The 27,629-nt window shown below is 33.6% G+C and overlaps 1 protein-coding gene across 7 annotated transcripts in view; it reads left to right on the forward strand.

Moving 5' to 3' along the window:
- The window catches only part of ARHGEF12 (Rho guanine nucleotide exchange factor 12), a 139,507-nt gene that overhangs the window by 78,201 nt on the left and 33,677 nt on the right, over positions 1–27,629 (forward strand). For 4 of the 7 annotated variants that reach the window (XM_079103130.1, XM_079103132.1, XM_079103135.1 and 1 more), the window contains 17 exons: positions 2,636–2,734; positions 3,361–3,410; positions 5,648–5,705; positions 8,737–8,915; positions 10,108–10,185; positions 10,377–10,496; positions 12,029–12,169; positions 15,114–15,188; positions 18,001–18,096; positions 20,151–20,261; positions 20,550–20,648; positions 23,394–23,436; positions 23,740–23,845; positions 25,005–25,142; positions 25,871–25,903; positions 26,223–26,337; positions 27,170–27,275. In XM_079103130.1, the coding sequence (XP_078959256.1) occupies positions 2,636–2,734; positions 3,361–3,410; positions 5,648–5,705; positions 8,737–8,915; positions 10,108–10,185; positions 10,377–10,496; positions 12,029–12,169; positions 15,114–15,188; positions 18,001–18,096; positions 20,151–20,261; positions 20,550–20,648; positions 23,394–23,436; positions 23,740–23,845; positions 25,005–25,142; positions 25,871–25,903; positions 26,223–26,337; positions 27,170–27,275 (1,647 nt within the window). The remainder of the gene's footprint in view (positions 1–2,635; positions 2,735–3,360; positions 3,411–5,647; positions 5,706–8,736; positions 8,916–10,107; positions 10,186–10,376; positions 10,497–12,028; positions 12,170–15,113; positions 15,189–18,000; positions 18,097–20,150; positions 20,262–20,549; positions 20,649–23,393; positions 23,437–23,739; positions 23,846–25,004; positions 25,143–25,870; positions 25,904–26,222; positions 26,338–27,169; positions 27,276–27,629) is intronic. The other 3 variants (XM_079103131.1, XM_079103134.1, XM_079103136.1) reach the window with 2 other exon arrangements.

Here is a 27,629-nt window from a genome sequence, read left to right on the forward strand (position 1 = left end):
TCATTCCTCCCCTAGGCAATCACATTTTTTGCTGCTTTTTGTTTCTGTTACTTATTTTTTCTCTTTTGCATTGAAATCATATAGCATGTACCCTCTTTTGTATTTGACTTGTTTTGATTAGTATAATATTTTTGTGATTTATCCATGTAGTTATTTAATTTTTTTTTTCTTTTCTTGCTAGGTAATTTTTCTTTATTTTTTTTTTTTTTTTTTTTTTTAGCTGTTGAGAGACCTTTATTTTATTCATTTATTTATATGTGGTGCTGAGAATCAGACCCAGTGCCTCACACGTGCTAGGCAAGTACTCTGCCACTGAGCCACAACTCCTGCCCCGCTAAATAATTTTTCATTATGGCTAGACCCACAATATGTTTATCCATTCATCTATTGATGGGCATTTAAGTCTTTTTTTGTGGATATGAATTTTCCTTACTTGGGAGTGAAATTGCTGGGTCATATGTAAATGCATGTTTACCTTTATGCAAAATTTTCAAGCTGTTTTCCCAAGGATTTGTACACTCCAACAATGTTCTGAGAGTTCCAGTTGCTCCATATCTTTATTAATACTTAGTATCATCAGTCTTTTTATTTTCGCCATTCTGGTTGGTAGATAACAATTTCATCATGATTTTAATTTACATTTTCCCAGTGATGGAAGATGTTAAGCACCTTTGCATGTACTTTTTGGCTGTTGGTATGTCCTTCTCTGTGATATGTTTATTTAAATATTTTGCTTCTTTTAAAATTTGTCTTCATTATTGAATTGTAGAGTTGCTTGCTTTTAAGATAAAATCTGAATATAGATCCTTTATCAGATATTTGTACTATATTGTGAAAAATTTCTCCCAGTCTTTGACTTGACTTTTCATTTTTGTATCAGTGTGTTTTTAAAATAGCAAATATTTTCAGTTTTGAGACCAGTTTACAAGTTTTCTCTCTTTTTTTCCTAAGAGATCTGTGCCTATCTTTGGATCTTGCTGATTTTCTCCTGTGTTTTCTTTGAAAAATTTTAACTTTTACTTTTGGGTTCATGGTCTGGTTTTGTTTTTGTTTTTCACAGTGCTGGGGATCAAACCCAGGGACTTGTGCATGCTAGGCAAGGGCTCTACCACTGAGCTACATGCGCAGCCCTCATGATCTGTTTTAAATTAATTTGCATTAATTAATTAATTAATTAATTAATTTTTGTGTGGGGTGTATGTTTGAGGTTCATGGGGATCCTGTTATTCCAGTCTTTTGTATTTCATAAGCTCACATTAACATAGTGCACCATTATCAGCAAGAATATACAATGGTAAGGATATATTTTTAACATATAATCTTAAACCTATCCTTTTTACATCAGATTTATTTAAAAGATTGTGGTTCTTGGTAGAAAAATCTTGATTTATAAGAAGTGTTTGTTTTCTAATCATCTTTTTGTGTTATTTTACATGTTATATATATTTATTTTTATTGTAAACTGAAAATATATAGTAAGTCTTTGTCTATTGCAGAGTTTAGGAACTTCAGATTTGATCCATTGTAAACATAACTAATGAGGGTTCTAGTCTGAAATGTTCCTCTTTCTTTGGTTGAGTCCCTCTTTCTCTCACCTTCCATGGACAGTTTTCATTTGCCATTTAAATAGAAGGAAGACAAATTGCCCTGTAGGAATCAGGTAAGTATATGAAAAACATGAAAGAAAAGGTTGAGCTCATTGATTTCTCTTTCCTGTTTTTATTTTCGTGTGTGTGTGTGTGTGTGTGTGTGTGTGTGTGTGGTGCTGGGGATTGAAACTCAAGGAGTTGTGCATGCTAAGAAAGTACTGTTCCACTAGGCAGCACCTTTAGCCCTCTTTTCTGCTTTTTTTCCCCCCTTATTTATTTATTTGTTTATCAAAGTATAGGGAATTGAACCAAGGTACACTTTGATACTGAATTATATCCTCAGCCCTCTTTTAATATTTTAATTTGAGACAGAGTCTTGCTAAGTTGCTGAAGCTGGTCTTGTGATCCTCCTGCCTCAGCTTCCTACATAGCTGGGATTACAGGCTTGTGCCACCCTGCCCAGCTTTGGGTTTATTTTTCTATGAGCCAGAGTTTTTCTATCCTTTGAACTCTTCCCTTTCTCTTTCCTTTTTGGGAGAATGGCTTCAGGTATTCTATTCTGCAAGCACCTCCTTTCTTCCTCTAGTCTGTTTTCCTGAGTATATTTTCTTGAGGCTAATATTGGGTTTCTCTGAAATTTTCCATAAGACGCTCCTAGTCTCATCTCCCGTAGTGTTCGATTTTTTAGGTAAAACACCAAGTAGAGTACAGGGCAGTGGGATAGGATTTTATGTTATAAATAACTAGCACAGATGTGCATGGACTCTTCTTTAACTGTCCCATCTCTAATACTTTATCTTTTCCAGTTTACCATCACTGTTTTAATCTTGGAGCAAGTCTACTCTACTTCTCCAATAAGAAACCAATATTTGTGAATCTTGTGATATTATATCTGTTTTATTTATGGGTTAATATTTTTTTATACGTGGGTTTCATGAGCTATGTATGTTTCTGTAGATTGAAAACAGTTTGCTACTAACATATAATCATTGCCTTTTTCTCCCTGTTTTCTCTTTCTCTCTCTTTACCCTGTGGATCTTGTGCAGGTCTTGTTCAGCGTTGTGTAATCATCCAGAAAGATGACAATGGATTTGGGCTGACAGTCAGTGGAGACAATCCGGTCTTCGTACAGTCTGTGAAAGAAGGCAAGGCATTTTAAAAACAGTTCTGTTATTTGGGAGCAAACAGTAAGAATAGAAAAACTTAGTGTCTTTTGCCCAGAATGGAATAATTACAGGGATTGCAGGTCATGTGAACTGTATACTAGATTTATCTGTAGTGTTAAGGAATGAATTAACCCTAGTTGAATTTCTTTATACTTCATAAAAAGAAAACAGTTCTTAATTTTAGAAATCATGTGACTCCTTGGTCATGATACTTTGTGTTATCACAGAAGTTTCTAGAACTCATTTCTTCGTAACTCCAGTGATATTTTGGTAAGGATAAAGAGAAAGATGGTAATGGACTCAAAACTATCAATTTTTTTTCCCAAAACAATAACAACACCTTTTGCTGTTACCATATATTGAATACTACTTTATGTTGAGTGCTATAATTTGAAGTGGGTACTTTTTTATCTCCATATTTTATGTAATACTGAGGTTTAGAGTGAAAAAACAAAATAATTCTGAGTTACACAACTAGTGAGTGGCAGCAGCAGGATTCAAACAAGTCCAACTTTAAGCCTGTGTTTTTTGACTGTTTTTTACATTACCTCTTTTATCATTGAATATAAGTGAATCACATGTTAAGTAATTAATTTTTTATACAGATGGAGCAGCCATGCGGGCTGGAGTACAGACAGGTGATCGAATCATCAAGGTAAGGAAAAGACTACTGTAGAACTCATGGTAGGATTAAAAAACAACATGTATTAGCTATATTTTTTTTCACTAGGATTTTTATAAAAAGCAGCACATTATATATAGATCTGTTAACTATAAAAACCTATTTCATTCATTTTTAAATTAATGTGTCCGTTTACTGAAGGGCATAATGAAAGACTTGAATAAATAGTTATATATGTTCTTGAGTAGGAGAATAACTCACTGTGCTGTATAGATCATTTCTGTCCAAATTAAGTGTTAGCAAGAAAGTCTCATCAAATATTTAGAGGACTGGGAATTTAGCTCAGTTATAGAGTGCTTGCCCTACCATGCACAAGACCCTGGTTTCAATCCTCAGCACCACAAAAAAAATAAATAAATAAACAATAAAAAAGTATACATACAAGTGTATGTGTGTGTGTGTGTATATATATATAACTTATATGTGTTATATAATGCATCTATAGCCTATATATATGTATATATAATTGTGGTGGTATATTACTTGTCAAACTGTTCTTACAGATGGACTTTATAAAGATTTAAGATTAGCTAAAGAGGAATGGAGCTTATAATTCAATGGTAGAGTGCTTGCCTAGTGTGCTCAAGGCCCTGGATTTATCCCCAGCACCATTAAAAAAAAAAAAAAAAAAGCTAAAGATAAAAGTGTGTTATGTATATGAGAGAAGAGAGTATAGATTAATTTTGAGTTTATCGTTCTATTCTAGAAGTAGAGCTGATATAGATATAGTTCAGTAAAACACAATAGAGAGTCCAAAAACAGGTCATGAATTCTGACCAGTAGAAATAGAATGGATTTGTGAGTGATTATTCCTGAAACAATTGACTCATTTACCTAAAATCAAAATATTTTACAAAACTCCATAAACATATTTTATAAAAATAATTTGGAAAGAAATATTTGAATGTATTACATAACATGATATCCTTAATTTAAAGAGCACTTCTAAATTACTAAGAAAATAATAATTCTAATAGAAAAAAGGGCAAAGAATTTCATCAGGCAATTCCATAAAGTGATTGAAATAAGTAGCATATTAATGAGGATATTTTCAACCTACATGATAATAAAGAAGTTGAAATTAAAGTGATAAGTGAAAAATATATTTGGTTGTCAGGAAATTTAAAAGAGTGCCAATTCACGCTTGGCATAGTTTGAGCATGATAAAATGGCTGCTTTCATAAGTGTGAATATAAATTAGGTTAAATCTGTTTGGATAGAATTTAGTGAGTGCATATTTAAAAAACCTTTAAGAAAGTATATAAGTGCTGACTAACAATTTTGGTTTTAGAAACTTACCTAAAGAAGTTAAGTGTGCAAACATGAAGTGATATTTGCACAGGAAAATTGTTTTTGCTGTTATCATACCAAAGTCTTGTAAACAATCTAAATTGTGCATAAACTGAGGGTTGGAGAAATTACATTTTAGTTGTAGCCTTTAGAAAGAATGGTTTAGGTCTACCCATACCTTTATTGAAAGATACCTGCAGTGTGGTAGTAAAAAGGCAGTTATAATGTGTATGTATGTGTATTGTCCATAAAGTGATTGTACATTAGTTAAGAGTGTCTCAAAGATTAAACATCATAGTTAAAAGTGACATATCTGGGGTTGCATGAGGAGTACACTTTTACTTCTTTTTTTATAAACTGATATATTTCAACTTTAACATTATTTTCATCAGAGAAAAAAATTAATGTTAAATCCACGTTTGATATTTTTACCTTTGTTTGGTTTAGTGGAGGCTTTATATAAATTTTTTTTTACATTTAACCTGTCTGAAAATTAATTTTCATGGTAAAGATTAGATCACATTTGGAAAACTAAAAGTAAATTGTGTATCATTATGGAAATATTACTTTTTAATAATGTTTTGATTTATTATAATTTTAAAAAAATCAGTGAACTGGTAATTAAAAGCAGAGGTTTTTTTCCCCCCTAAAAACAGTAGTTCTTCACCATGAAGTATTTGTAAATCTGTTTCATGGCATATTTTGTCATTTGTCACAGTAAGTTGTAATTTCCTTTAAATCAAGGACTAGTTTTGTGTTTCATGTTCATTTTGTTACTGACTATACTTTATAGAATAATGGCAAAAGTGCATTTTGAACGAAATATGTACATATTTTGATGTAACTTTGTTATAGTTTGAGTATGTATCCACTGTCTCAATATTATATATCTGACAGACACTATTTTCATTTTCTTGTAGGTCAATGGAACTCTGGTGACTCATTCAAACCATTTGGAGGTGGTGAAGCTAATCAAATGTAAGACAATGTTGTTTTCAACTTTGTTTTTTGAAATCCTTAAAAAGGATCAATAAACATTTTCTGTTATAGGCGAAATACCAAATATTTCAGGCTTTGTGGGCCATTTAGTTTACTGCTAGACTCTGTCATTGTAACACAAAAGCAGCCATAGACCATAGTTAAATGAATGGGTGTGACTGTTTCAGTTAAAATTGATATATCAAAGCAGCTTATGGGCCAGATTTAGGCCCTTGGTGGGAATTTGCCAACCCCTGCATTGAAGGAAGGTCAAAGGTAAAAACTTGTAACTTACTAATTATCTTCTGTCAACTTCATGTATGTGGTTGATTATATCCTTAAAGTTCTTGATAATATTGAATACTTACATTTGAAAGACATATTGTTATACATACATCCCCTGAGAGAGAGGAGGTTGAGAAATCAGACACAATGGCCTGGTGAACTGAAATGGAACTTTAGAATCATGTAGCACATTCACTTTCCCTCAGAGAAGTGAATGGTTACATAATCCAGTATAGTGATTTCAGAAACTTCAGGGTTAAGAGTTTGTGATCTTTGGGTTCAGGCATGAAGCTCCCTGCATTTAGTTCTCCATGGTGAAATTGGGCTCCAAGTCAGTGAGAGTTTGCAACTAACTAGTTCTAGTTACTTCAGGGTCAAAGGGATGGTGCTTCTCCACCTGCTAGTGAGACCTGGGTAGGCCAGGCCCCAGTGCTTGCAGGGCCCATTTTCCTGTCTGCAAAGGGAAAAGAGAGAGTTCAGTTAGCCCTCTGAACTTTGCTTGCAAGTGGTGGCAGTGTGTATTTGGAATCTCAGAATTGAGTGAAGTCTGGGCTCCATACTTTACATTTTTCTAGCCTCAGTTTCACTTAGTTGTTCCCATTTAACACCTCCTGCCTTCCAAAGAAGATTTTTGTATTTTGTAATTGCTTCATTTATTGCACAAATATAATGAGCATTGTAGCAAAAGCAGAGGATAAAAAAGGCACACAGGAGACCCACTGCCTAAAATAATTTCCTTTTTCTTAGTTCTGGCTTCATTTGTGCTTTATGTATTTGTTATTATTTCTCTTAAAGGGGCTGGGAATGGGGATGACACAGCTTAAAACTGAATGCAATAAAATAATTTATGATCTTCTGGATCAAATTATTTCATAGTAGACTACAAATAAGATATAATTGTTTGTGGCCAAGCAGAATGACTAGTGTTTTACTTAATTGTTTCTTTTCGCTTAGTAGACAGACATCTTTAAATAGATTTTAATAACTTGGCCTTCTTATTGCTTAAGTTAAGCAACCCTGAATTCCTATGCTTTTTCATCACAGTACTAGTTCTCTAAATGGTCACTGCAATCATAGTTCTTAACTTGAGTGTATTTTAAAAGAAATGCTGTGATCAAACTTACTTCTCATAATTGAATAAATTTGATTACTTATTTAATGAGATTATTATTTATGAATTTTAAATGTCATATAAATATGATGGTTTATTAATAACTGTATGCCTGTTGTTTGTTGTAGAGTATAAAAAAGTCAGATTAGTTCTTTAGCTTTCTAGGTTATTTTTTGTTATTGTCATTCATTCTAATATAAATTTTACCTAAAAAATTAAATCCTGTGGGTATGGTGGTGCACATGTGTAGTCCCAGCTACTTGGAGTCTAAGGCTGGATGCTTGCAAGTTTGAAGACCTTATCTCAAAATAAAAATGTCTTAGGATGTAACTCAGTGGTAGAGTGCTTGCCTTGCATGCACAAGGCCCTGGGTTCAATTTCCACTTCAACAATCAGTCAATCCATCAGTCAATCAGTAACCTAGGATTAGAGCAATACCTATTCAGTTTACTTATCAATGGTGAGGGCAAAAGCTTAAAGTTAAGCATACAACACTGAGTGTCCAAAATAGACATAAATTTAGCACACCTCCACCTAAAACCTGTTCACTACACTTACAACTGATTAGCTCTCTCATTTCCTACTTTTTAATACCTATTCTGGACATAATGAAAGTGATTTCAAATTAGAGCACTTTACCAACAGCCAAAGAAGGGAAGGAAAGAGCTAGGAAGCCACTAGAGGCAAGCACATGAGCAAGTAAGGTGAAAATGACTTTCTTGACAGAGCAATAAGACCAGAAAACCTTAAGAAGTATTTATAGTTACTCACCTGCCTGCAGGATTGCATTTGTGACTATTTAACTAGCAAAAGTAGTTAGTTTTCAGAACCTTATACACTGTAAAATAATTGATAATGAGTTCAGTGGGAGGGTTAAATTGAGAAGCACGTTTGAAATACATTTAAAAATTCTGTTGAGTTTGAGTAAAAGGTTTTATCATTTAAAAACCAGTTTATCTAGAAAAATCATTTTATTTGGGACATTTCTTTTTAATGCTAGATAAATAATGAGTAGTTTTGGGGTATGATGGATTTTTCTGTCTAGATTTTTTTCCCCTCATATGTCTAGTGAATTTTTCTAGAATTTGTTTCTAGAAGTTGTTGTCAACTCTGACAACTTTTTTTTTTCAGTTAAAATTCTCTGCTTCTTGTGTTTTTTCCTGTTTTTGTGGGATATTATTTATTCATATTCATTTTGTAAACTTATTTTGAAATTGTGCTGTTACATTCTAAAATGTTAATTAAACCCTTCCTAATTAGTATCATCTTCAAATATGAAGATTTAAAAAATTTACATTTAAGAAATTAGTTGAACTTATCTATTAGTAGATAGTTGATGTTAATAATCTCTAAATTGGGAAGGTATATTCTTGGGGTTATACATTTTACTTTCTTTTAATTAATATCTGATGTTATGACTATTTGCTATCTAAAGGTATAATTGTTTTTCAATTTTTAGGGCAGTCATAAAAGATTTATATTATTTTTCTATGGAGACATGATTAGTGGATGATGGGACTTTCTCACATAACAAATTTTAGAAATATCAAAGATTAAATAGTGAAATACTATATAAAGTTTCTTGACAATGTAATTTTCCCTCTCCTTCCTTTTTTCCCATCTCCACACCCCAAGCTGGTTCCTATGTAGCTCTCACTGTTCAGGGACGCCCTCCTGGGTCGCCCCAGATTCCACTTGCTGATTCTGAAGTAGAACCATCAGTCATTGGACATATGTCTCCCATCATGACATCCCCTCACTCACCTGGAGCATCTGGGAATATGGAGCGAATCACTAGTCCTGTGCTCATGGGGGTAAGATTAGGAAAATTTCTTAGTAAATGCTCAATTATATAAGGATTTCTTTATTTGATATTAAGAGTTTTGAAGTATTGAACTGATTGACAAATTTAAGTTCAAGATTGTAGAAAATAATTTCCTAATATGAAATTGTATAATAATCTGGAAGATTGCAGAGTTTTGTCATGGAAAATTTAATTCAAATTGTAAATAAACATCTATTGTATACAAAACAATGGGTCACCCATAAAAATATAATTTAGATATTCTATGTTCTAGGTCTTTGGTCATCTTTTAATGTATACTTTTAAGAGGACAGAAGTTTTTATGTATTTTGTTTATTGTTGTCTCCCTAGTACCTGAAATATTACTTGATGTACAAGAGGTATTTAATAGTAAACCTTCATTGATTGAGATTGAATCAAGAATATACAAGTAGTTATAATACAAAAGCAAAATGCAGATAGTATGAGGGTAAAAATATTAAGTTCTTTGAGGATTGAAAGGAAGATAGAAAGCACAGCTAGTTGTGATAAGGAAGGCTTTTACAGAAGGGTTTTATTTGAATTGAACCTTGTGATACAGGTAACATTTAAGTAGTGATAACAGGAAAGTAACCCATGTAGAAAAAGTAGAATAAACAGATATAAAGAGCCAAGAAAGCACCAAATATTTCAGGAAGTACTCAGGACTTTTGTTTGGTTGATACCTGTTAAAGAGAGGACATGGTAGAAGATGAGCTTGAAAGAAGTCAATTGCCTATGTATGTTTCACAATTACCAGACTACCAGACTAACTTAACATGTGTAATTGGATAAGCAGTAAGATTCTATTCAGCATTCTTTTGAGCAAGAGAGTGACATGATTGTAACAGGATTATAGTAAGATTGAATTGGTAAGATATTGAAGAGTTGTGAAACACGGAGAAAGGAATTGGGGAATTGTCTTCATATTTCAGGCAGGAGGGACTGGGAGTTTGAGCCGTGCAATGATGATAGTAAAGATACAAATGAAGGAAGTATAATATACTATTCTTGTACTTAAGGCAATCAGTTTTCCATGTTCTCTTAAATTCTCTTTTGTAAAAGTGAAATGGAAAGGCAGAAACTTCCCTGTAATTTCTTATCTGTAAGTATTGATCTGAAAGCCCATCTTCATTACTGTAGGAATGATGAAAGTCCTTTGTTCAATTTTTCTCTTTTTCCAGGAGGAAAATAATGTGGTTCATAACCAGAAAGTAGAAATTCTGAGAAAAATGTTACAGAAAGAACAGGAACGACTACAGGTACTAAATTAGAAATGGGGCTGTCTCCAAACCAGTAAAAATGTGAGTGGGCATAGTTGAGTGGTGTTTATCATAATCACAGTCACATAGAATTGTAAGCAGTTCCATCAGCTATTTTATTGATTAATAATGAACTTTTCCTATATTTTCATGACATAATTAATCCTCAAAATATTTTTATAACTTTTCAGTTATTGCAGGAAGATTACAACCGAACACCTGCCCAAAGATTGCTAAAAGAGATCCAAGAAGCCAAGAAACACATTCCTCAGCTGCAAGAGCAGTTATCCAAAGCCACAGGCTCTGCTCAGGTAGCATCACTATGAAAAATGCTACCCATCTTTTTGTAGGAAAATTTTCTTTTGGGAATGTGTTAGAAAATGTTGCAGTTGCCTTTTTAAAGTGGTTTTTTGAACACAGGACAAGATGTGTCCTGTGTAGAATGTCACAAAAGTAATTATTAGCAAAAATAAAATAAGGGCTTCTGATTGCTTACTCATGTCATGTTTCTTTGTTCCATAATTTAAAAACAATCGAGTGCTTTTGCTTTGATGTAATAAACTACAAAAAATATATTTAAATGAGTATATTTACATTTTTGTGGTTCATTCTGCCATCTTAAAACAGAATGGCAGTAGATATGTTTTTAAATAGGGACATAAGATTTTGCAGAATGACAGGCATTGTACTAAATATATAGACAAGCATTCCCTAATTTGCACAACATCCCTTTGGGATGAGATACTATTGTTTTCTTCCATTTTACATGTACAGTTAAAAAAAAAAAACTTAGATTAAGCAACTTTCTGAAGTAGTATATTCAAAAGTGATAAAACCAGACCCAGTCTAAGAATTTCAAAGCACATTTACACTCTTAATGACTATATTTTTATTGTAATTTAAAATAGATTTACATAGAATTTGATATATAGGTATGTTATGCAGATAATAGTCTCAGAAAAAAATAGCTCAGCATTTGTATGTCAACGAGATAGATGTATTTTGTTCATATGTTGGATATATAAAGCGTCTTATACTTCATCTGAAAAAAAAAATGGACAAATTGCTTCATACAATTCAAAAGGGTAAAAACTGATGTTCTGTTACCTCTTGAATTAGGTCTGAAGTGAAAGCCATATAGTAATAGAACTGAAAGGAATCTTTGAGATCATCTATGCTAATTTGCTCATTTTTAAGTAAAAAATCATGCTGAGAAAACTAGAACTGAAATGCTTAAATGGACATATTCAAGGTCACAAAGTGTGTAAGGTCTCCTTCCTGTATTAATGTACTTTTCATTTCACAATTTTTCATTACTTTTAATCCCACTAGCTATGTCACATTTTTTAAGTATTATGCTGGAGTAATGTTGAAAGTTTTATATTATTATTATTGAGCAGAGGCCATGTTCTTAACCTGTTTGAAGAGTAGAATGTACATTAATTTATATTATAGCATTTTGTCCCAGAATTTGCAATTCATTGAAACTCGAAATCATCGAAAGGCAGTAAACCAGAAGTTATAGTGTAAATAATTCTTTACTTATAGATGTTTAATATAAATTATATAAATTTACAGTTATATTTCTTGGCTATATTTGCAAGCTGAAACTTTCAAAATGTCACTTTTCCTGTTTTTATGGTCATTCCATTTTAAGATTATAGAATTAGTAGTTACTAACTAATGTTTTTTACTGTAGAACATTAAGTATTCTTGATCACATCAGTGTTCAACCTTTAGCAGTCTCCATCTTGACCACAGTGCCATTCTATTTCTTTGTTGAGCCAGTAATAACATTTTCTTTTACATGTTTGTATATGTGTCCTCCTTTCTTCTCTTTTAGGATGGAGCTATAGTTACACCCTCCAGGCCTTTAGGTGATGTCTTAACAGGCAGTGAGGCAGAAATAGAACCTGGTGATGGACTGGGCAGGACTGACTGGAGCAGTGGAGATGCATCTCGGCCGAGTAGTGACAGTGCAGATGTGAGTATTAAGTGTTCTAAATTTTTGTCTCATACTCTTAATAATCGCTCCTTTCTTGATTTAATCTTAAGTTACATGAATTAAAAGTGTTATCTTTTTACTTAGTTACTTGGTTAGTTACATCCCAGTCTTTAGTATAGCAGTTAGATGAACAGAAATTCTGGATACTATTGGATATGAGCTTTTAATTTCCGAGTTCATTTTCCCCCTCAGACACCAACTGCCAAGTTTTTCTTTTGCAGGAATGGAATTTCCCAGTAGGCATCTTATTTGTGGGTAGAGAAGTTAATAATGTCAGTGTTTTTTTTTTTTTTTTTTTTTTTAACTGAAACAGGAGGCCAACTGTTGATATCTTTAAGAGCATGTTAATATTCCATTTGTGGTCAGAGTGACTCAGTTTTGAATCACAGGGCATTTTGCCATTGCAAAGAGGAAGAACCTTAGTTCTATTGGATAGACTTCAGTTAATAGTGCAGGTTTAATAACAACACTTTCTTGATTAACCCAGAGACTATCAGATGAACATGGGTATTTGTTTAGAAGATGGTAATAAAATATATTAAGTTGAATATGCTGTAGCATCATGACCACCTCAAGATAAGGAACTGGGTCCCACATCATTATCCAAAATTCAGAGCATCTGCTTCTGGATTTCAATTTGCAAATTATTTTTTGAAAAATTACCCATAAGTTACCATACATATTTTAAAATAGATAAGGATAATGATCCCTGTCATGTCCCTGATAATCCAGCCTCAGCAGTCATCAACATGTGCTTAAACTTGTTTTGTATGTAACTTCTGTTCTCTGCACCCCCAAACACTGGGTTATTTTAAAGTAAATTGAGACTTTATTTCATTAATGTGTCTTCAAGAGACTTGATGTTTAAAAAAATATAAACTATGATATCATAAAACCTTAAGAATTACTTTTTTCTTAATATATGGTTTGATTATTCTATTTGTCTTTTAAAGATCTTTTATAATATTGTTTATTTGAATTAGGATCCAGTTAAGGTTTTCACATTGTCTTTGGTTGATAAGTCATTATAGTTCTCTGTCATTTATAGTAGTTTTCCTGTCTGTCTTCCTTTTTTCTTGATATTTTTAAAAAAGAAACTGGGTCATATGTCCAGTAAAACAACTCACTTTCTAATTGTATTTTCAGAGTGTTGTGTAACCTGTTTATCTTTATTTCCTGAAAACTGATAGTTTGATCTAGAGTCTTGATCAGATTAAGGTTTGATAGTTATTGTTTGACAAGAACAATTTGCTGGCAGTTCTGTGTGCATCTCTTTATGTCACACTAGGAAGTAAACGTCTGCTTGTCTTATTGTGGTTCTAAATTTGTTTAAGGTGTTCATTCACGGGAGGTCAGCATGAGTCTTTCATTACAGAGTTCCCCATCAAGCTTTTATGTAATGTTTTTTTGTGCCATTGGTGACCTGAATGTCCAGGTTTGATTAGGAGTTTGAAAAGAATGATTTATTGATTTATTTTTGGTACTTGGAATTCAACTCAGGGGCACTTAACTACTGAACCACATCCCCAATCCTTTTTTGTATTTTATTTAGAGACAGGTCTCACTGAGTTGCTTAGGACCTCACCAAGTTGCTGAGGCTGGTTTTGAACATGATCCTCCTGCCTCAGCCTCCCAAGCTGCAGGGATTACAGGCATGTGCCACCATGCCTGGCTCTTTCTATATTTATTATATGGAGTTATTTTATAGGGAACAATTTTTCCTTACAGGTGATTAGGTTACCCTAAGATATAGCTTATACAGGAAATTCAGGATATTTTTCCTAGATTGTTTTCAGAAAAGTTGATTCCCTGACATGTTCTAAAGGTGACCAGTGAGCAGAGAGACGGTGTGTGTATGTATTATTTTGAACTCGTAGATTCTAATAAGTGTTACCCTGTTTTTGGAATGTGGGAGTGCCTTCAGGTTGTTTCTTAGGTTATTTTGATATGATTCTCTAGTATTTTTAATAATTTTTTTTGCTTTTTTATGTTGGAATTATTCTAATCATCTTTATTATCTTCTCTTAAGCTCCGGAGTTATCTCTTTCTCCAAGGCGGACCATACATTTGATGCTACTGTTTTCTCTCCTATGATATATTGATGTATTTATATATATATATATATATATATATATATTATATATATATATATATAACATCTGTTTTCCCAGTGGCATTCATATACCAGTTCTTGTTCCTCCTTTTCACTTGTTCTGAGAAATGACTCTATTGCTTTGGAGTTCCACATCCCTCGAAGTGAATTTTCTGCATGTCATATAGTTTGTATTTTATATTATCATCCCAAACATACCATAGTAAATTTTATGGAAATTGATAGCAACTTCACATGAGGCAGTGATAGAAAAATAGAAGCTTGATTTTATTTATATAAATAGGGCAAAAGGTTTTTGTTGTGTTTTTTTGTTTTTTTGTTTTTTGTTTTTTTTTTCTTTTAGCCATTGGAACTTGAACCCAGGTTCTTGCTCATGCTAGGCAAGTACTCCACCACCGAGTTGTAGCCCCCGCCCCAGGCAAAATGCTTTTAATTTGGAAAGAAAGGATACTTGGGGAAGATGGAGGGTAGAGAAGATGGATAGAGTTTGATTTTGACATAATGCATTTAAGATATGTAATGTATCTAGTTAGAGTTATTTGGTAGAAGTTAGGTAAAACTGTTCAGTTGGTTCTGTATTTTTTATCAACATAAAGTTGAAGAACTGAGAGAAAAAGTGACTTCCTAAAGTCAGGAAAAACATAGAGCCAGGTATTATATGAAAATTATTTAATAGTTTTAAATATAAACATGAAATTCAGAGTGCTATTTTTTTAAACATACTGTTTTTCCTTATCTCCTTTTGGTGAGCCTGTTGAAATGAACCGAGTGTTTTTGTTTTGTTTTGTTTTGTTTCGTTTTTCCCATTAGAGTCCCAAGAGTGGCATGAAAGAGAGGATTTATCTAGAAGAAAGCCCAGAGAAAAGTGAAGCAATTCAGGACACTGTGAGTATGAAATCCGTGCGGTGAATGTTGTTTTTACCTTTTTTTTTTTTAATCTTGTCTTCTCTCTCTTCTCTCCTCTCTCCTCTCTCCTCTCTCCTCTCCCTTCCCCTTCCCCCTTGCTTTCTCTTTGCCTTCTGTGGTGCTGGTAATCAATCACGGCCTTGTGCATGATAGGCAAGCCTCTACCACTGGACCACATCTCTGGCCCCTTTACTTTTTTTATATTTAAGGTATGATAGAGAGGTCTTTTGTGTGTGTGTTTTGGGGGGACTTAAATCTATTAAAGAAACTTAATAAAGATTTAAATAAATAAAAAGATAGTTCATAGTGAACTTTTTGTTATTTTAGTAAAATACGCATAACATAAAATTTACCCTTTTAACCACTTTTAAGCATATAGTAGCACTAAATATATTCATATTGTTTTCATTGCTGCCATCCATCTCCAGAGCTTTTCAATCTTCCTTAAATGAAATTTGGTACCCTTAAGTTCTCATCTTCCCCTTTCCCCAGTCCCTGGCAACCACTGTTCTGTTCTGTGTGTATGAATTTGACTATTTTAGCCATTCATATAAATAGAACTGTACAGTGTTTGTCCTTCTGAGACTGGCTTACTTCAATTAGCATAATATCTTTATGTTGTGTCATGTGGTAGAATTTCCTTTCTTTTTAAGATGAATAATATTCCCTAAGATGTATGTGCCACTTTTTTTTTTTTATTCATTCACCCAGCAGTGAATACTTGGGTTTCTTCTACCTTTTTGGCTGTTGGGAATAATGTTGCTTTCCTTTCAGTTCTTTGGTATATACCTGGAAGTGTGATTGTTGGATCTTACTACTTTTAATTGAATGCTTTTAGCATTCTGATTTTATTTTTAAATTAGATTTGTTAGTTTTTTTTTTTTTTTTTTTTTTTTTTTTTTTTTTTTTCATTTGTTTTGGGTACTAGAGATAGAACCCAGGGTTACTTAACCACTGAGTCATATCTCCAGCCCTTTTTATTTTTTATTTTGAATCAGAATCTCACTAAGTTGCTGAGGCTGGCTTTGAACTTGCAGTCCTCCTGCTTCAATCTCCCAAGTTGCTGGGATTATAGGCATGAACCATTATGTCCAGCTTGTTTGAAGTTTTATAGTAAAATATTTAACAGAACTTTGTGACACATTGATTTTTAGCAACCTCAGAACTATTAAAAAGTAGATATCAAATCACTTATAAAATTAAAATTTGTCTGACTATAGCCCTAAACAAATTTCTGTTGTTTTACTTGAATTTTTAAAAATACAAATCTTGAAGTTAGGAAAATTAAAAAGTAATTTTTTGTTTTTTTTTTAAAAAGGCAGAATTAAGTTTAGGAGATGCAGTATTGTAATAGCCTTAAGGAAGAAAAACTGTGGATACATATTATCCACTCCATTTATAATTTGTGGATCCATTTACATAGTGACAACTGTAACTCTTTGTGCAGACAACTCCTAAACCAGTATGGCCCCACCCTTCTTTGCCAAGGTCCAGATCTTACATGTTCAGCTGCTGTCAGTTTTCTAAAATTTATTTCTCTTAATCCTGTATAGTCTTTAATTTTACTGTTTATGATCTTCAAACATCCCATTTTGCATTAATGCCTTTGTACTGGCTTTTTAATGCTAAATCCAACTATGTGAGTAGACAGATGAATTATTGCAGGGTGATATCTGCCAGCCTACAGTATCTTTTTTATAATTTTGTTATTTTTGTGTCTATAGCAATGGTTGTGATATTACTTGAAAATGTTATTGTATTATACCAGTGATTTTCATCTAGGAGTGATTTTGCCCTGGAGGGGACATTTGACAGTGTCTGGAAGTACTTTTGATTATCACACCTGCAAGGCTGCTCTTGTCATCTAGTGGGTGGGTAGAGGTTAGGGATGCTGTTACCCATCCTACAATGGACAGGACAGCCCCACAACAAAGAATTTTCTGGCCCAGAATGTCAGTAATGGCAAAATAGAGAAACTCTGCATTATATACTTATAAAAATCAATTCAAAGTGAAAAAAATAGGGCTCAGTGAGAGATTTTAATTATGTATTGTTAATGAAAATTTTTGATTAGTACTTCTCAGGTCTGTTAACCTCTGCTAAATTTGTCTTTCTGCTCTCATTTTTCCTTTGTCCTATTATCTTTATCTTCATTCACTTTTTTTTTTTTTTTTGGTACTAGGAATGGAGCTCATGGCTCTCTACCACTGACCCATACAGATTCTAGTCCTCCCCGCCCCCCTTTTTGAGACAGGGTCTCACTAAGTTGCTGAGGCTGGCCTCAAACTTGTGATCCTCCTGCCTCAGCCTCCTGAGTCTCTGGGATTACAGGTGTGCACCACCATGTTGGGCTATCCTCATTCACTTTTGTTTTTACTGTTTGTTTTGTTTTTACTGTTTGTTTTTTGTAACTTTATAAGCCAATTTTATGTCTTCCTGTAAAAGGTATAGGAATGTATAATTTAATAAATGAAGTATACAGAAACTGATTAGAACCAGATAACCAAAGGTGTAGTTAACAAAGAGTATTTATTATTTTCAGGGTCAATGTCGGTAACTCTTTTTTCCCCAAGAAATTATCAGTATTATTTTGGTCATTTTCTTTACCTCAGTGGGGTCATGGTCTTAAAAATTTGAAAAGCAGTAGTTTGAAAATAAAGTACCTTAGATAAAACCAACAAAAGGAACTCCCACTCATAAAATGAACCATGTCTTTTTGATGGTTTGGCTTTATTCGTTTTCTGCATTTGACCTCCAGATAATTTTTCTGTTTCTCTTTTCTTAATGTTAGCAGGATACACAGTCACTTGTTGGGAGTCCCTCAACCCGTGTAGCACCTCATATTATTGGAGCAGAGGATGATGATTTTGGTACTGAACACGAACAGGTGATGATTTTTTTCCTGAAAATAAATTTTTGACTTTCTGAGACATCTGATTTGTTGCAAAAATAAACATTTTCTGGAGATTAATATTTGTAAGAATTGAAACTAAATCTTAGAATCAGTAACTCCGCTTCTTGTAGCTTTTACTGGTAGAAACGGTGGAAATGGTTTTTTTTTTGTTTTTGTTTTTGTTTTTTTTTTTTGTTTTTAAAGGGAGCGAAGCTTAGGTCATTGATTTATACCTAAGTTTTTCATTTTGTTTGAGGGGAGGGATGTTATTGAATATTTAACATTTTTAAAAATTTTTAAAACTCCAGTTATTCATTGATGGTATATAGAAATATGTTTGGCTTAATTCTTGCCTTTGTATTCTAAAAACTTTTAAAAATAGTTTTTGGGATTTTTCTACATAGACAACCACATGTCTTTGAAAAGAGACAATTTTTTCCCTTTATTTCCAATCTTTGCATTTTTAAAATTTTTTATTGGTACTGGTAATTGAACCCCAAGGCACTTTACCACTGAACTATATCCCAGGTTGTTTGTTAATTTTTAATTTTGGGTCTGGACCTTGCTAAATTGCTAGGGCCTTGCCAAGTTACAGAGACTTGCCTTGAACTTTCAATCTTCCTGCCTTGACCTCTGGGATTACAGGTGTGTGCCACTGTACCCAACTGTATCTTTTTATTTTTTTTATCATGATAGTGGGAATTGAACCCAGGGCCTTGAGCATCCTAGACAAGTGTTCTACCACTGAGCTACATCCCCAACTCTTTTTACTTTTATTTTGAGACAGAGTCCCAGGTTGCCCACCCTGGCTCCAATATTGCAATCAGCCTCCTGAGTAGCTGGGATTACAGGTGTGCACCACCATGCTGGTCAATCTGTGTATTTTTTTTTTTTCCCTTGTTCTTTCCTTTATTACACTAGTTAGGACTTCCAATATGAGGATGAATCAAAATAGTGAGACATCCTTACCTAATTCCTGGTCTTAAGGAAAAGCATCCAATCTTTCACCATTAAGTGTTTTAGCTATAGGTATTTTATAGATGTTCTTTATTATTAGGTTAAGGGTTATTCAGTTAAAGATTATTCCAAGTTTGCTTTGAGTTTTCATCATGACCAGATGTTGAATTTTGTTGAAAACCTGAGTTGATCTTGTGGTTTTTAGGATTTAGTCTCTTAATGTATGTAGTAAATTACATAGATTAATATTAGTATGTTGAACCAGCCTTGTATTTCCAGGATGAACTCCAGTCAATCATGTATTGTCTTATATTGTATTTAATTCACTTTTATTTTTGCCAAGAATTTTTACCTCTGAATTCATGAGGGATATTGGTCTCAGATTTTCTCTTTTTGTAATATCTTGTCTGGTTTTGATAGTCTGATAGTGCTGGCCTTAAGAATGATTTGGAAAGTGATCTCCTATTTTTTGGCAGGTATTATGCAAAATTGGTATTTGCCTTTTTTTTTTTTTTTTTACTTTGGATTTTTAAATTTGTTATTATTTGCTTATAAACTTCCTTCTTTATATAAATGTGAAAATCATATGGAAATTGTAATGCTAGTTTGTCTTAAGTTTATTACCATTTTCTGTGTTCAGAGTATTTAGGGATTATATGAATATCCTAGAAGATATCTTAATTTAAAATCATAGAGCTTCATTTTCCACTGCTCTTTCTGTGATTAGCCCAAAAGCAAAGGAAAAACAGCTCTTTCATTGTTAAGCAAAAACCTTTTCTACATTTTCAGGAATGTTCTTATATTGTTTTTCATATACTGATTTGAAGACATTATGTGCTCCTTGATGATCATATCCTAAACTTCCATTCTCCTGAAATAGTCTTCTGATCCCAGGAAATGATTAATTTTCAGAGGAAGAGGTTCAGATTCCATGGCCTATTTTGCTAATAAATGTTAGTGAAATTTTTAAATGAACTTTTTTTTTTAATAGAGATCAAAGTGAAATTTGGATAGCTATGATCAGTTAAGCTTATATTGCATTTCATGTTTGTATGTCAGAGTTATCAATGTATAATTTTTTTCTCCTCTAGATCAACGGGCAGTGCAGTTGTTTCCAGAGCATTGAGTTGCTAAAATCTCGCCCTGCTCACTTGGCTGTTTTCTTACACCACGTAGTTTCACAGTTTGACCCTGCAACATTGGTAATTTATTTTGCAGTTTAACTGATTCAGTCTTTATATTGATTTACATACCTTAGAACTTTTTATGTCTACAAGATTTCATATATATAGACTTCTTTTAGTGTTCCAAACACAAAGGCAGATATAAAAGATACTTAAAATGTTATTAATTCATTTTTTTAAAGACCTCATTACATGGTAAAAACTGTATTATTGATGCTGTTCTAAATATTCATATTCAGTAAGGACTTAGCAGGTTACCTTTTTGGGTGATTTTTCACTTTCTTTTCCTTTCTTTCTCTATGACAGCTCTGTTATCTCTATTCAGACCTGTATAAACAGACCAATTCCAAAGAAACTCGTCGCATCTTTCTTGAGTTTCATCAGTTCTTCCTGGATCGATCTGCCGTAAGTTTACATGTTAATATTATCTTTGTTTTAGTACATTGATTTATTGTCCCTCTGTTTCCAATATTCCCTCCCATGTTTTTGGACTTTTTTGTGCTTTCAGATATCTATATTATATCTCAATTATTGATTACTCTACTTTTTAAAATAATTACTAAATTAGTTTTTGGCATAATGAATTCTCACAGTATATTTTAGGGGATATATGTGTATACTTTTGTTTTTACATATGCATAATTAGAATGAGGGAATGAAAAAGAACACATATGATATAAATTACGTTAATATAAAATGTGGTAGTCCTAATATATATTTATATATACATATATATCTATATTTTATGTTATCCATACACACACACACACATTTATTTGTTAGTATTCCGAGGGATAATTGAACTCTGGGTGGCCTCTTTGAAGCTTAATGGCACAAATTTAACTAAAAAGTGGTGGGAAAAAAATCTCACATACTGTGATTAATGATAAAAGAACTTTATTTTTACTAATAGAAGTGTTGGTAAGGGTTTTAAACTAGTACATTTTATTGTTAGCCTTGCTATAAGCAAATAGCAGTTAGCCTTTGATGCTTCCTTGGGTGATCACGTTGCCTGGCTCACACCCTTTCACATTTCATTTCTCTTAGATGGACTGCTTCATACCTTTTCTCTCCTAAAGCATCTGTCACTTCCTATTCTAGCTTTTTCTCAGCTGATGATTTTACTATCCTCTGAAAAATTTAAAGTATAGAGAAAAGAACTTCTACCAGTCGTATCACATACTTCCATCATACCATGTACTCTGCCCTTTATCTGGATACTATTGAGGAGTTGTCCAACTCTATCCATGGCCAGCTCTCTTCTTTTTACCCAGTCTGTTTCCTTATAACTTCTCAAAGACCATGCTCTAGCTCTTCCCTGCCATCTTACATTGTCGATTTTTTCCCCTATTGAGTCATTACATTAACATGCAAACATTGTTATTTCTTTTATCTTAGAATAAACATGCACATTTTGACCCCACTTCTCCCTCCAGTTCCTACCTCATTTTCTCTGTATTCTTTTACAAAGTTGCCTACATACTTTTTTATTGCTAAATTCAATTCCCTTTTCCACAAGGCCTTCCCTGACCAGCTTACTAAATCTCACTCCCTTCACTGTAACCTCTGTGTTGTTTTTGTCCATAGGACTTGTATTTTGTTTATTAATTGTATTTGTTTATATTTCTGCTCTGCTGACCTGAATATAAGCTTCATTCAGACTGTATGATGCATCGTCTCCAACACTGACATTTCTGGCCTCTATCTATTCAGTGACTTACACTTCCATTGTTTAAAATATTAGACATCATTTTTGTTAAAATAGCTTATTGTCATGAAGAAATGACAGTATGTTTAAGTATGTTTGAATTTCTCATTTTGCGAGAGAGCTCCAAGTCAAAACTTTATATTTTGCTGCTCATGATCTGTGAGTATATCAGCCTTAAAGTGTAAGAAGGATAGGTTAATTTATTAATTATCCTTTAATGCTACCAGTCATATTTATTTCACATAAATATTCACATACACAAATGAACTTTTACATGCTTTTTTTTGTACTTGTACTAGAAAGAAAACTGATTTGAGTTACTGCTTGGCAACTTAAAGTTCTGCAGTTCATTTCATTTTTCTTCAAATGAATATGAGAGATCTCATAATGTCTTAGTGGTGACTTATTTTCAAATTTAAAACTTGGTAACTTTATGGGAATTGTTTAATTTCTAGAAGTATATGATTAAAATAGGCATTTAGTACTTTATGAGCATGAAGAGGCCAAGATATTCTTCTAAATATAGAGTAATAATGTTTTTTCTCAAATTGTTAGAGGGGAAGGAAACACAACATTGTGCTTATGAGACCAACAAACTAGTTGTTATGGGGAAAATCCTAGCTAAGAAGAAATAAATTCTAAGACTTTCACTTTAGTTAGTTCAATAGCAAAAACTATAGACAATTAACTGATTAAAGACTCCAAAAACTCAACATTGACATTCTCATTGGAAATGTGACTAAATAAAATCCCTATAGGTTTTTAACTTTACATTGCAAAATGATTGGGAGTATTGTGGTCTGTAAGGTGAGCATCTCAAATCCAGGAAATAAACATCATAGTTGTATGAGTCAGTTTTCCTATGACTATATACACATAGTTTAGGTTTTACCTATATTAATTCAAATGATGTATAACTCATTGTATTAACTAATGATTTTAGGAAACCAAAGCTAAGCCTGGTACAGTGGTGCATGCCTGTAATCCAAGATTGGGAGGCTGAGACAGCATTGAAAGTTCCAAGGCCAACCTCTGCAACTTAGCAAGACCCTGTTTTGAAATAAAAAATAGAGTGGGGTGGGGATGTAACAGTGATAGAGCACCCCTGAATTCAATCACCAGTACCAAAAAGAAAGAAAGAAAAGGAAATCAGAAAAGGAAATCTATTCACTAGGAACGAGTGTGACACTGAAATATTTAGTCATTCAGTAAAAGAACTGTAGATGTTTCCTTCATAGCATAATACTGGGAAAAGGCTCATTTTTAAGTTTAAACAATAGAACATTCCAGGACTATGAGATTTGGATGAGTAAATGAGCTCATTTGTGAATATGCCTGTCAGAGTAGGCTTCCTTGTTTTATCTGTTTATACCAGTACTTATAAACATTATGGAAAGAAAGTCTTTGGTACTGTTTCACCTCTTTTTTGCATTTTGTTTTAGCACCTGAAGGTTTCTGTTCCTGATGAAATATCTGTAGATCTAGGTAAGTTCGGAGCACCAACATCCTGCAGAATTATGTAGATATGTAGCTCATCTCAGTTCTAAAGGTTTTATCTAATGCCTGGTAACTGGTTAGTCACCTGAATTACAACAGAAGGTGAGTCTATAATAAATTTTAGGGGAAATGAAATCTGAATTCTGAGATAAAATGCATGAACTCCACTAAACTTCTCTTTGGTATTCTCCATGATAAATTGGTACAAAGTAACATTGCTGTGTTGCCAGTGACCATATGTTGCAAAGAACATACCTTTAGATCAAATAATTCCTTTCCTTCTTTATGCAGAAAAAAGGAGACCTGAACTTATTCCTGAGGATCTGCACCGCCACTATATCCAAACTATGCAAGAAAGAGTCCACCCAGAAGTTCAGAGGCACTTGGAAGATTTTCGGTAAGCTTGGTGGTAGATAAAACCTGATGTGGTCATTCTGAATTAATTTTTCTCAAGTAGTAAAAGTTATACATTAAAAAACTTCACTTATCAATTAAGTAAACTCGGTGGTCTTATCCCTGTTGTTAAACAGGAAAAACAGTTTGGAGATGCCTCAAAAGATTAGGAATGGAACTACCATATGATCCCGCCATTCTGCTCTGTGGTATTTATCCAGAAGATCTAAAATCATACTATATGTATACTATAGTGATACATGAACACCAGTATTTTTAGCAGCACAGTCCACCATAATCGAGTTATGGAACAAGCCTAGATGCCCATCGCTAGATGAATGGGTAAAGAAAATGTGGTGTATATATACACAGTGGAGTTCGCAGACATAAAGAAGAATGAAATTATGTCATTTGCTGGTAAATGGATTAAACTGGAGAACGTCATGCTAAGTGAAATAAGACAGAATCAGAAAGTCAAAGGTCAAATCTTTTCTCTCATGTGGAAGCTAGAAAGAAAAAAGAAATAAAAAAGGAGGGATCTCATGGAAATAGAAGGAAGAGCAGTAGAGTTAGAAGCAGAGGACCAGGGGCGAGGGAGAAGGGAAGGCAAAGGAGAAAAACTGGGGAGTAACATTGACTGAATTATGCCATGTCTTGTATGACTCTATCACCACGCATCCCAATTTTATATATGACATATAAATTAAATGGAAGATCAATAAAGTAGAGGAATGGGATCAGGGTAGGGAGGAAGGTAGGGAAGGGTATATAGTGCCAGGGATTGAAATGGAGAAAACTACGTTCTGTGTCCACGAACTCCACTATTAAGTGTAACTACAACGCACTAAAAATTAAAGTAATAATAAAAAAATCATAATGAACTTCTGGAGTCAAAGGGTTAGAGTGGAACTGAGAGTCCACAGTCTTCATTCCATGTGCTTTTAGGATTTGAGCTCAGTATTGTGTCTATGCTAACTATGTTCTTTCAGGATATGTATCTTTGAATGATTGCCTCTAGGATTTTGTCCCCTTTCACATTCTAGGTGATGTGACATTTTGTCTGTTCCTAGAAACTCATATCTATGGAGACCTTGATGAAACATCTACAGAGGGAGATGGTTTTTCCCTAGGCTACCTCAGGAGATTTCTTCTATTCCCTTTAGGCAGAAACGTAGTATGGGACTGACCTTGGCTGAAAGTGAGCTGACTAAACTTGATGCAGAGCGAGACAAGGACCGGGTAATTTTGGAGAAGGAACGGGCATGTGCAGAACAGATCATTGCCAAAATCGAAGAAGTGTTGTAAGTAACAGAAGTATATGTGGTAATGTTAATATTGCTTGAAATACTCCAAACAAGTGTAAAAGGGCAGTCAGCGTATATGTGGAGCTGTTTATATTGTCATAATACTTAAGAAACTACAATTTTTTTTTCTTGATATTTCATTTTAGAGAAAGTTCTTAGATTGTGGATGTAGCTTAGTGTTAGAAGATTTGCCTGGGATGTGCAAGGTCTGATTTGATCCCCAGCATCTCTCTCTCCTGTCTTACCCACACACACACACACCCACCCACAGTTTTTTTTTTTTTTTTTTAATATTTATATTTTAGTTGTAGGTGAACACAATACATTTAGTTTTAATTTTTACGTGGTGCTGAGGATCAAACCCAGGGCCTCACAAGTGCTAGGCGAGCAGTCTACCACTGAGCCCCAACCCCAGTCCCACAGAGTTCTTGTGTTTCTTTTCTGGGTGTTGGTAAATAGTAACACTGAAAATTCTAATCAGTGAACCAAACCAGGTGAATGCTGATTTTAATTCATAGACTTTGGAAATATTTCATGTGCAGTTGATGATGCGTGTGAAAGTGGTAGAATTCCTGTGGGGGTTAGGGTTCTCTTGGTATTTTACTCTAGGTGATACGTGTAAGGTGGGATACAAATCATTTGGTTCTGTTGTTCCAGGTGTCTTGAGTTCAATAGCAAATTTTTAATTAAACTTATGTTTCATTTTTAAACATTTGTGTTTTCAGGATGACTGCTCAGGCTGTAGAAGAAGAAAAGAGGTAACATAACTGTCCTCACTCCCCACCTCCAGAATTTTAAGAAAAAAATAATCTTTCTTTTGTCCTGTGAGCCCTAAATTATAATTGATGTCTTTTAACTTAAAAATGGACTGTTGTCTCCCCCTGGTGGCCTGTGTTATATTTGATTAATATTCTAGTGACCCATGAGTAGATTCTTTGTGTGTGCAGTGAATAGATCCTAATTTTTTTTTTTGCTTAATTTTAAGAATTCCATTGTTGGGGTTTTGGAAATCATTTGATGTCTTTATTCTTACTGACCCTCCCTTCTCAGAAGTCTTATTTTTATTTAATTCTCCAGTTCCACAATGCAGTATGTTATTCTCATGTATATGAAGCATTTGGGAGTAAAAGTGAAAGAACCTCGAAATTTGGAACACAAGCGGGGTCGGATTGGATTTCTTCCAAAAATCAAGGTGAGACTTGGGAGACTGAGGCAGGAGGATCTCAAGTTCAAGGCCAACTTCAGCAACATAGCAAGGACCTAACTAAGCAACTTAGCAAGACTCTGTCTGAAAGTGAAAGAGAAAAAGCATCCCTGGATTCAATCCCCAATTAAAAAAAAAAAAAAAAAAATCAGGATGAGACTGGAATGATAAAGTGATCAGGGTTCAGTGTTGCTTTACATTTGGTGCACTGTTTTCCTGCTTCTTAATATTTGCTAAATCAGCACATTAGCACTAGGCATAACAATAGGTAGATTTGGTTCCTGTTCTCAAGAAACTCACCATCTGATGATAAAGATATGTAAGCCTATTATTAGATAGTGTGAAACTTGAAAATAGCAATTTATACAGAGTGCCATCTCGAACTGTTGTTGCCTTATACTTTTAGGGTACCTGTCATAGTTCGTAATCATTTGTGTTTTATTTCATGTTGCCAGATTTTAAAACTGTAAGGTCAAAGACCTTCCTCATTATTATATCCCCAACTTTTATCATAGTGCTTTCACATTACGAAATTGTTGGATGGATGAATGAATTGTTTAGAACAAGCTCCTTTTAAATGTGTAAATTCACACAGTTAATAAGCTCCTGGTAAAACTACCCTTTTATTTCTCAAAATTATCATCTCTAAAGGGTTTGAAAGACATCTTCGATTTGAGGTATCCGTAATACTGTATGCCAACCTCTGACAAGTGTTCTGTGTGTTTGTACTAACCATTAGAATTGCATTTATGTATTTGAAAGCAGCAAAAGAAATCTTCTGTAAGGTGTCTCTTATCTCTTTGATGTATCTCAACTCTAGCAAAGTATGAAGAAAGATAGAGAAGGCGAAGAAAAAGGGAAGCGAAGAGGATTCCCTAGCATTCTAGGACCCCCGAGGAGACCAAGTCGGCACGACAATAGTGCAAGTATGTTGAAGTTTGAATTGCTTCATTCCCTCCATTCCATGCAGTATTTACATCAGAGACTCATTGGCTAGAATGGGTTGTTGGAAGGTGTTCTTGAGATGGTATCACTGAACTTCCAGCATGCCTCATTTCCCTTCAGTGCTTTTTCTGATCTTAGTATCCCTATGTTGTGTAATTGTCATAAACATCTTTAATGGCAGTATTCTATTAGATGTTCATGATATGATTTACTTACCTCTTCTGATTTCGTTTGCATTCAAGTTGTGTTTGTTAGATTTAAAAAAACAATATGTGCACGAGTCTCTCCACCATCCTTTGTTTAATCTCATTTATTACTCTTTCTGTAGTTCTGTT

This window comes from Sciurus vulgaris (assembly GCF_902686455.1).
Source record: "Sciurus vulgaris genome assembly, chromosome: 11".
In the NCBI taxonomy this organism is placed as follows: domain Eukaryota; kingdom Metazoa; phylum Chordata; class Mammalia; order Rodentia; family Sciuridae; genus Sciurus; species Sciurus vulgaris.